Source organism: Mercenaria mercenaria, chromosome 2 (genome assembly GCF_021730395.1).
Source record: "Mercenaria mercenaria strain notata chromosome 2, MADL_Memer_1, whole genome shotgun sequence".
Lineage (NCBI taxonomy): Eukaryota > Metazoa > Mollusca > Bivalvia > Venerida > Veneridae > Mercenaria > Mercenaria mercenaria.
Window position 1 is genome coordinate 79,903,391 of NC_069362.1, and position 11,584 is coordinate 79,914,974.

The 11,584-nt window shown below is 36.0% G+C and overlaps 1 protein-coding gene across 1 annotated transcript; it reads right to left on the bottom strand.

Moving 5' to 3' along the window:
* Window positions 1-853: 853 nt before the first annotated feature.
* Window positions 854-1,867, bottom strand: LOC128549650 (uncharacterized). Its single transcript, XM_053526795.1, has one exon. The coding sequence runs from the start codon at window positions 1,865-1,867 to the stop codon at window positions 854-856; it is 1,014 nt and encodes a 337-aa protein (XP_053382770.1).
* Window positions 1,868-11,584: the final 9,717 nt, after the last annotated feature.

Sequence of the window (11,584 nt, forward strand, 5' to 3'; positions counted from 1 at the left end):
GAACAGACTCAATCAAACCGAGTCTGCAATTTTCACTGTTTGCTTTGTTTCCGGTGCTTCCGAGGGATCTACTTTCCAGATTTTATTCAAAGCTCATGACCGTGCACCAAAATATGAGACATTTCATATATCCTGTTATGTCCTAGTTTCGGACCCTTAACACCGATTTTCGCGCATGCGCGTTACGATATGCATGGGCAGAGGTCAAATCATATTTAAATGAAGGATAAACTTCAACTTTAGCTAGTAACACACAAAAAGTAAGAAAGTTATAGAAAATATGTATTAACAGCATACCTGTTTAACATGTGCATCATGATCAGGATCGTCTTGGTATGCTTATTATTCGTCTTGTCCTTATGTGTTGGCTTTGAGTGTGTGTGTGTGTGTGTGTGTATGTTGTTCGTTTTGTCCTGATGTGTAAGCTTTGAGTGTGTGTGTGTGTGTGTGGTGCACGCGTTTGCGTGCTGGGGGGTTCGTTTTGAGGAGGCTGCGCTTTTGGTGCGTGGCATTCCCTGTTTGATATTTTTCTTTGTTTTGTTTTTTTGAGCTTTCCCCTCATTTCGTGCCCTCATTTACTCTTGCCAATGAATTGAAAGATATACGAACATTACATCTTCTACAGTTCATTTCATATAATATGTTCCAGTATCAAATGTAAAACCGTGTTACTGCTCAGTTTAATCACTTCAATAAAAAAATCCTTCACCTCAGGAAAACAGGTGTCATTAAAATAAGCTGACAAAAATTAACAAGTTGAAACTGTACGGAACAAGTGTAACTATTTCAATAAACAACTTTGGTAAAACTTGAAAATATTTACAGGATAGAATGTTTGTGGTGTTTATGCTAGTTAATTCTGTCTGCAATGAGGACACAGGAACACGCTGTGCCTCCTTAAAACACGCTCCTCAGTACAAAATGCAAGGTGCACCCAGTAATCACATGCATCACACTTGCCCAACCCTATAATTTTAATGCAATCATCCAGCCTTGGTGGTGACAGCTTCCCACAGACACAGCACTTATCTTCGTCCTCTTCTTCGCTTGAACTGTCAGTGTCAACTGGTATTCCTGGTCCGTCTTTGTTCATTTGGGGACCACTGGTAGATGGTTTTGGGCTCAGTTGATTAGATTTGGTTTCTTTGGTCTTTAGTTTAAGTGCAGCTTTCTTCTCACTGAGCTTTGGAGACTTCTTTCTTTGGTCTACATAATTTGTCATATCTTCAAAATAGTTATCTTCTGTTATAGCCTTGCCACTAGCATCTGGTTTTTGCAATAAACACCTCTTCTTGCTTTTGCATGAACATTGATGGACTTCATTTTCCTTTTCCGCCTCTGCCATTTTCCTTATATGTTCTTCTTTCTTGTCAAGAAGTATTTTAACTGCGTCAGGACCGACTTTAATGGCTTTTGCCTTTCCTACTGGATCTTTCTCTCTAAAATTTTCACAGGGTAACAGCTGCTCACGGCTAATCACATCAGTTTTAAGAGGGTAGATGCCTGTCTTTCGAAAGCCAGCCTGTATGTTCATTGGAGTTAATGCCTTCAGATACGGTCTGCATGCAAGGGCACATATTTCGTATCGTGTTATGTTCTGTCCCATATGTGTATACATGTACTGTGCGCACTCACTATAATAATACCTTTTGAACGGTCCAAATATGGTGACATCAGGTAAAACAAATAAAATGATGCCATGTTCTCTGGCCCATTTGATAGTTTCTGGATTTTTGTGAGAAGAGTGTCCATGATAAATAAGAAGTATCGGCTGTGTGCTTGTTGATGTTGGCCTTGCAAAAGGAAGAAAGTGATGCTCAAGGTAATACCTAAACAGCTCACTGTTAGACCAACCTTTTTCTGACATTCTTCCATTTGCCCTAGTAGATGCTCCTTTCATAAGTTCTGGGTTCCATCGCTTCCCTTTTAAAAATGAAAAAGGGTGGAAGTGTATTACCCATCGTATTTACACAGCCAATGACAGTTGTCGTAGTAGATTTGGTTGAGGTGATTGCTTGGGTTTTGAAATTTGGATCTGCAATTATATTTGATGGCTTATGTTCTGGTTGTATACCGGTTTCGTCAAGGTTATAAATGTGCTAAGGGTTTATGTAACAATTCATTTTCTTCCATAACTGTTTGCAGATTCTTGAAGTATGTATCAATTGCCTCTGAAGTTAAATTTTTGGCTCTTGCACTTTCAAGTTGATGGGATTTTAATGACGCTATTTCATTTTTCCATCTCTTTAACAATGCGTACAACCACTTATTGCTCATTGGTGCATTTCTGTTCTTTTTCTTTAGTTCATATGCCATTTCTCCTGCCAACCTCTGGGTGTACACATTTGTTAGCCCATACCCTAGCTCTGCTATTGCTTGCAAATGTTCGACCAATTTCTTCTCTTCCTCTCTGCTAAACAGGGTATCATTGCCAAAATTAACAGGGTCGACTTTGCCCAAAACCCGATCTCTTAAAGTTTGCTGAGGTACGCCAAACCACAGGAGTCTGAAATTCTATCAATAAGACCATAGAAGTCTATCGTTACAAAAAATATCCCCTATATATATAAAATAAACACCAGGAATGAAACGTCAAAAATCCAGGGTCCCCTGAAAATACGCACGGAACACAGGGTGGTCGCAATTTAGCGAGAACACTAAAATACACCTACCACACTCGGCAGCATTCAAATCTGATACACTTTACAAGAGTAATCAGACACATTTTCTGAGATTTTCAGCTGTCGCCGAAGCCATTCGCTGACGTCACAACAATTACAGCGCCGAGATAAAGATAGAATACTTATTTATCCTTTAAAATTTATACATCGAGTAAATAAGTATTAGAATATTTATATGTTTACATCAGTCTATAATATCCCCTAGATTCCTTTTGCAATAAAAAGATAATTTACAAAATTTGATTGGGAAAACCCGTAAAGGGAGGTTACTCTTGGGATAATCCGTTTTATGGTGCGGCGGAATATCTAAATTTCAGTAGTAAAATTTGATACTTTGTGTACAATGACTTTCTTAACCGCTTTTGCCATGGCAAATGTAATTTTCTCGTACTGATTTACAAAAAACTAGTAATGATATCATATCAAAACATACTAACTTTAAAATAGGTGTGTTTATGTAACAATTTAAGGCAATTTTCATTTTTGTAAAGCGCGTATAAATATGGGCTGAATTTGCCAAATACCGGCGTGGCAAAAAGAAACCGGCGGCTATTTTATATGAATAGAGCAATATGAAAATGTCTGTTATGTAATTTGAAGGTAAGACAGTACGGGAATTGCTACTTTCTAATTTTATCCCGGCGCTGTAATTGTCGTTATTGTTGTGATGTCAGCGAATGGCTTCGGCGACAGCTGAAAATCTCAGAAAATGTCTGATTACTCTTGTAATGTGTATCATATTTGAATGCTGTCGGGTGTGGTAGGTGTATTTTAGTGTTATTTCTTAACTACGGTTGCTAAATTGCGATCACCCTGTGTTCCGTGCGTATTTTCAGGGGACCCTGGTTTTTTGACGTTTCATTCCTAGTGTTTATTTTATATATATATAGGGGGTATTTTTTGTAAAGATAGACTTCTATGGTCTTATTGATAGAATTTCAAACTCCTGTGGCCAAACACTCTAGCAGCTTTTTTCACAGGGACACCTTTATTTTTCACCAGGTTATATGCCTTTAATAAAGATTCAGAAGAATAGGATCTGTATTTCCCAGTCGCCTTTGTGGGCTTGATCTGAAAGGGGTATAAATTACCTTGCTACAAGCTATTAAATGCATGGGCACAACTGTTACGAAAGAAGTGTGCACACAGTTATGACGCCTGAGACAGGGGTAATTGATAAATACGGTGATAATACTGACCATCATATGTAAGTAAGCAATGATTTAACAGAATAAAAAATGTTATAAACCACACACATATACACTATCTATAACAACTTGAAGATGCTAGGAAAAGACATGGAACAATGCACACACCAGCTACGCCTATGAAGAGCAAACTATAATTATCTCTTAGCGGTAATTGGCCTGTTCAACGCGAACGTAAATTGGAAACCTTTGGAGTAGTTAAACTGAACTGGACAGTATTTCAAGGCGAACAACCGCGGCAGTGCATGTAAACTAGTAAAAGCGCTTCCACGACACCGACGTGTTTCGCTGGCGTCAAATTAGGCTGCATAAATTCAAGAAATTTGGATTTAATTTGTGGAAAAACCAAGGAAACGGGACATTTACGGTTACATTTAGGTACTTTTGTATGTGTTTACCTGCTTTTTGCGCATTTTCTTCGTTGATAAAGTTGCCAATACAATGCGTTTCTTCGTGAAGAAAAAAGTTGCGTAGTACCCGGACGTTTCCACTAACGTCACGAGCCAAAATTCCGAGCTTTGTTTACGTCACGAAACCAGTGCAAGGGCCGAATGTAGGAGATACAAGGATATACATTTATATAGTCTTTAGGGGGCGTGAGCAGTGTTGCATTTTCCATTACTGCTCATGAACAGACTCAATCAAACCGAGTCTGCAATTTTCACTGTTTGCATTGTTCTCGGTGCTTCCGAGGGATCTACTTTTCAGATTATATTTAATAGGCTAATAAATGGCACCGTTTCACATGGAAAAGTACTATTTATTGCAATATTTACATTTATCAGTATATTAATGAATTTAAAATAGTATAAAACTATACATTTTCTGAAAGGTTATCAAGTCCGCCACACAGTTATGACAAATTTTATTTAAAAAAATTGTCTGTAAAACAAAATGGCCGCCAAGATGGGGCCAAAACTACTGCTATGCCAAATACTTAAACATTTCCTGCAGACAACATATACTTTTGCCATAAAATAGTATAAACCAATACATTTTCATAAAGGTAATAATGTTTGCTACATAATTTTGAAACTTTTCATACAAAATACTGTCTGTAAAACAAAATGGCCGCCAAGATGGCCGCCAAAATTACCGCTTTGCTGATATAAGACATTTACTGCCAAAAAAAAATTTTTTTTTGCAATAAAATAACATGTAGGTCTAAACCTGTGCATTTTCTGACAGGTTATAATGTCTGCCATTCAGTTATGACGAATTTCATAGAAAATATTGTCTGCAAAGCAAAATGGCCGCAAAGATGGCCGCCAAAATTACAATTGTCCCAAATGAAAAATAGACGTTTACTGCAGACAACTTTTTTGGCATTAAATAGTTTAAACCTATACCATTCATGAAAGGTTAAAATGCTCCTCATACAATTATGGCCACTCCCTTAAAAATGTTGCTTGTAAAACAAAATGGCCACCAAGATGGCCGCCAAGTTACATTTTGCCAAATAATTGGGCATTTACTGCAGACAAGTGCTTTTTTGCAATAAAATTTTCAGAAATGTCACATGATGATTAGATCATCATTCTTAAGATCTGTTAAAAGTGGAAAGTACCACACATTATCAGGGTCTTCTTCATAAACTGCATTGTACTCTGCTTTTTGTGAATTTTCTTTTCTTTCTTTTATTTCGCATACAACGGCATCAAACCAACTTTCCTCGCCATTTTCAATACATTTATGCTTATTTTTTCCCAATTAATTTATCTGGATCCAGTAAGTAGTCAGGCAGACACTTCTTCTGTTGTTCGACCTTTCTTTTTTTCTCTGGCTTTAACCCGAAACCTCAGTTAGTTCTTTTTTCTTTACATTTAGTTTTTGTCGCGATAGTTCAATGTCTTTATACTGTAGACTTGTGTTTGTTTCTTCCGTTACATTAACATTCAGTTCAATTATTTCTTTCAGATTTTGTACCAGTTGTTTTTCTGAGTACTTAGTATTTTTAACAGACTCTTGAAAAAGTTCTTTTCTGCCTTTAGAATGTAAGACAAGTTTATGAAATTTAATTTGCGTTAATAGAGCCTTTCTAAATTGATCCGTTGGCATGTTTTGTTCAGCATTGTTTAGTTCTTTCACACCCCATGGTCCGCCGTACTGTGCAATGTCCCTACTAACAGATACCTTTATGTTATGGTCTTTTTCTTGTTTCTGTTGGACTTTACTCTGTTTTTCTGCCAGCTTCTTTTTCATACTTTCTTCAAGCTTTAGGTTTCTTTCTTGAAAAGTTTTTCTCACATTGGGGGCTAATTCCCGTGCCTCATTTAATATTTTATTTTTTGACATTTCATCTAGGGATCTTAACCAAGAAAAAGGTTTGTTTTTGTGCAAACAACAATTGCTTCCAGTGTAAGTTTTGAAGATGCTAGTTTCACTCTTAAGAGGTAATCTAGTACTGCTATGTCCCTTCCAGATATTGAATTGGTTTTCGGCACATTTGATGCAATTTTTCCCGTATCTGGTTTAGGATCCCAATACTCACCCTCCGGAAGTTGTGTTTTTGCTTAACGCTCCAAGAGAATGAGCAGTTGTGCGGACAATAGTTCAAGAGCCAAAACAGTAAGAGCATCAAATTCTGGGTTGTCACTTGCAAACAAACACTCATACTGTAACAGTTTATCTTTCTTTGCATCAACATGAGCTGTGTTGAACATTACTTCACCTGACAAAGGCAAATTTCCATCCTGAGCCCAGTTAGAAAGAGTTACTCTCATTTGGTTTAAGTCATCATTTAAAGACAAGAAGGAGCCATCTTGTTCTTAGATACGCCAAAATGGCCCAGTTACCAGTTTATCAAGTATTCCCATTGCCCGACAGCCAGCAAGAAAAACTGGTCCCTTAACATCAAAAGCAACTGACTTTGATAGTCCATTCGGGTCTGGCCAGTCATCTAAGAATGTTTTGATGTGATTACGGTGATAAAACACAGCTGCACAGTCATGGAATACAACATCTATTCGGTGACCATGAAAAGTAACAAGGTTGTTAACTTCTTCTTTGCCTTTTAGAAATGTATTGAAATAACTGTGCACCCAAGCCTTGTCTGAACCTCTTTGAGTGAAGGCTTTGGCTGCTGTGCGTGCAAGTCTTATAGAACCACTTTCAGTAGTATTAAAAGAATGGTGATTTTTGCCATCACACACAATCTGTTCAAAACTAGCAAGTGCCTTGTCTGCCTCAGTACCAAAGTTCGCTAACAGATGCAGCCTGCAAGAAAAATGTCCCATTTCAGATATTGAGCTTTTCTCTTGATAGGGCATACTTTCATAATTTTCAATGAATGCAGGTATGAGTGTATTTCTAATTGTTTCAATGTTTTGATTAAATACATTATTGGTAGCACATTGATCGCTCATGAAACTTTTAATAGAGCAGATAAAGTTTGCTTCAGTTACTTCCTTTCCTTTGCCAAGGGACTGTGCCTGGTCATTAATCATATCTCGAAATGCGTCAGTATATGTTTGACCGTCACCTCCAGAAACTTCTTTAAGACCAATAGACATTGTCTTTCCGCTTTTTAAAGTTACTTGCGCACCTTCAAAGTGCTCGTGAAATTTGGTGGTGGCACCTTGATGCAAAACATTGCCTAATTTCGACAACGGATCGAAGTCTACTAACATTGCTTCAGCAACTTGTCGTGAGGCCACAAACTTTGCCTCTGCCATCATCCAACTCAGAAGTGCTTTACTGGGAAGCCTTTCAGGAACTTTACCTGTGAAAGCTAACAAGACAGTTTCAATAATATTTGGCAGCTTGTTTAAACTTACATTGCACTCAGCAAGTAACGACATGCAACACTCCCGAACCTCATTTGTGTATTTCCCCTCACAAAATGTTTTTACCGAGTCAGTCTCTAACACCTCAGCAACACTTTTCAACTGATTGATTTCTTTAGTTTTGTTTTGAATATCAAATTCATACTGCATAATTCTTTCATCATGATTTGATTTGATTTCTGATGATTTTTGTTTAAGTGATTGAATTTGCAGTCGCAGTCTTGAGATATTCATTTGCTGTTGCCCTTTTGTAATTTAACGGAAAATACCTCTTCAGTTTCGACCTGAAGCGCTTTATTTTGTTCAGTTAATTCAACTTTAAGTCGGTTATTTTCAGTTTCAATTTCTTTCATTTTAATTTTCAGTGACTCTATAGATTCATCCTTTTTCTTCATTTTTTTATTTATATTTCTTGTATTGTGTTTTGACAGTTTTCTTTGAGCTTCTATTAATGTTTAAGACAGTTTCGCAACAGTGGCTGATTGCTCTCTAAAGTTTTGCTCTGCCTTTTCCAACTTACTTTCAATACCACTGTCAACATTTGATTTGTAAAAAGTACTAGTTTGTTCTAACACTTTAATAGCCATTTGTAGTTTTTCTTTGAGGACATTTGTTTGCGTTTCAAGTTCATTATTTTCTTGTAACAATTCTTCGTAATTCTTCGTAATTACGTTTGAGCTGTCTATTTTCGGCAACAACATTTTTAGTTCGATTCATAATTTTCTTTGCAAGTTCCATTTTATCATCACCTAACTTTGAAGCTACAGATTCAACTTTGTCAGTTAATGTAAATTCTGATGCTAAATAATCATCTAATTTTGAATTTTTATTCTTTCTCATCAATTTTACTTTTTCAGAACATTTAGCATTTTTTCTTCTTAAGCTGTCACAGTTACTGACTTTCATTTCATGATTTTCTGTTAGGCTTTTTGCACAGTCACCATCAGTTTTAAAGATCTTATCTCAAGTAATTTTTTAACTGTAAAATGAGCCGTCTCTGGCTGAAGACACGAGTCAGACGTCGCCATGATGAATACTGAAAATAAAAGTAGAATGTGTAGCATATTAAAAAAAACAAGCATAGAAAAAAATAAAGTCAAAATTTGATGTATTACATTCAACCCTAAATCAGTTAATAACAATCCGTGTTTTAAAAAAAATGGTATTTCGTAGTACTCAGCAATTGATTGGCAGTTGCAGCATTCTCGGCTTTTAATGGAAATTTACAAAGGAAACACCTGGATAAAACACAGTGTTCTAAGCAAACCACCACTATAACCGGCTCCTCCACCATGTCATTTCCACTGTAGCAAACTTTTTATTGTTCGAAATGACCAGCGCATCAGCAAACCCGTATAGTTTTAAATTAAGTGTTATTATTTTATTCAAACTGAATTATAATGTATTCATAATTAAAAACCAATAATTACTTTATATGAAAATGAAAGCTAATTAAAATCAAATTTATAATCATCTCACCAATCTTAGTATTCTTACTATTAATATATGACGAACTTTAAAAATATATAACATGACTGGTAAACCAGGAAAGAAATGGTGTGTTCGGAGTACGTGTAAAATCAATTTTCATGATGAAAGACATTTGAATACAATATCTCTACTTAATGAATTTACATTTATCATAGATTTACTAAAAAAGTATAATAAGAAACTATGATATACAACTGAGTTCTTTGCCTGGTTTAGGAAAACAAGAAACTCTTACCTGTTTGATTTCACTTTTCTTCGAAAACAAAACATTCCGAAAAATAACCGATTTTTAAACAACTTTAAATTGAAACAAACTCGGCGCTAAACGTAAATTCTAATGTCGACATGAGTCATTTGTAGCCAATCACATACATTTTCTTTTGCAATTTATGCATTAAAAATAAATCAGATTGAACTTCAAATGTTCTAACTAATGACATTTAATGTTTGCTTCATTTATCATGATGTATGAAACATACAACACATAATTCAGTCAAAAACAAAGACAGATTTTACACCTTTTTACACAAAGATTTGCCAGATTTTGGACACAACAAGACATAAAAGTGTAGGAGTCACCATGAAATATGATTGACAAAACAAATTTGTAACATCATAGAACAAATACCACGGTAGGCATGACAAATTCACAGAGGTAAAGTATCATGGTCGAAAATTCAGTATCCGAAATTTGTCCAAGTTCGGCTATTTATTTTTGAAAAACAAACGGAGCACACATGTTACTTGGGGAGAAATCATTTACACGATTAAATTGCCTAAATAAAAGGAATTAAAATAAGTCAAATACTAAACTTTTAGTAACAAAATAAACGAATTAGCGTCATCGATAAAAATGGATTGAATATTTTTTCACGGAAGTGAAGACGGCCGCCATTTTTTCACGGTCACCGTCAAAGTCGAATAAGGTCACCCTGTTTACACGGTGGGGAAACCACGTGACTAAATCGGATAACGTGCACGCAAAAGTGCTAAAAATAGGCCCGCTTCAGGTATGTTTTTTCACTATAACTTTTTTGATCCGCAATTGTTTTAAACGAGATAACGTGCATAAACCCCGCAATAAAAAGCTCTTTCAGCGGATATATGTAACTTGATGAAACCCCCTCCCGTTTTTACGTAATCCTTGCCCAACCGATTCGAAAGATGCAAAATATTTTGGTAACGAACACGTCTGTTCACAAGTTACGCATCTAGGACAGATTCTGCAGAGAATTTTCGCTGGAATGTAGGTTTAGAATAAAGCTTGTCATTGTCCAAAGTCCTGTACCAAATATTTAACATGACTATTCATGAATATTATCGTAAGACAAAGGGCGCGGTAACGTACACGTTGCGGTTTTCAGGAGGTAACGTACAGGTCATTTTTCCCCAGAGGATAACGTACACGTCAAAGACTATTTATCATGCATGTAGAATATATTTGTCTTTAATTGATTGAACGGTAAACATTTTGATATTGTTAAAAAAAGATGCAGATGCTGGAAATAGGCTGTTTTTCTTTCGATAGGTTAGTATATACACAAAAATGCTACAGTGAAAATGAGCAGCGTCATTCCTCACCCTAACTTGGAAATAATTATACGTTTACTGCTCTTTAAACGTTTCTTGTATATCTATACATAAAAAGGTAAAATGATAAAATTTTGAAATTATTTTGCTCTAAATATATCATATGCGCAACCGACCATGTATCTTTGAGTGAAAATGTTGACAGTTGTTTACGGGGGATGGAAGCCTAGTACTTGTTCTTTCCAGTAACGATGGTTAATTTAGTTGTCCGCACCATATGATTATGACGTTTGAAAGAGGACGTAAATCAAAGACAAACAAAAATAAGTATTAACATTTAATACGCACATAGATATCATTGTTGCACCGAGGGTAACAGCATTAAAACTATCATAATTATTATCTATTTATAGCATGGAGAATGAATAAATGTGCCAGGAGTGCAGAAAGTCTTTTCGGAGAAAAAGTAATTTAAAGAGCACGAGAAGAGACACAGTGGAGCGTGTCCTTACACGGTTGTGGGAAAAACTACTCTTCAAAAGCCCATCTAACCAGACATCGGTAAGTTCGGATATATTCAATTCATTAAAATCTGTTTTTAACTTATCAGTCTAAATCTAAGATCATAATGTATGGGTAGAGCGTTGGACTTGTAGCCCGGAGGCCGCGGGTTCGAATTACGTCCGCAGTATTTGACTGCTACCATCACAATGCATTCGTTCCTCGCGAGTACTGGCAGAACTCAAGGAAACAGTCATGGAGAGTGGACGATATAATGTGAATGAATTTTACTCTACAATCGATCTAAAATTATAAATTATTAAAGAAACCTATACACTTTAAGTTTTTTTTTCTATCAAGAATCGACTAAAATGATGCCACAGCGAGT

What these genes read in the sequence shown, in the direction of transcription:
- LOC128549650 (XM_053526795.1), bottom strand. Translation starts at nt 1,867, where the DNA reads ATGTCAGAAAAAGGTTGGTCTAACAGTGAGCTGTTTAGGTATTACCTT.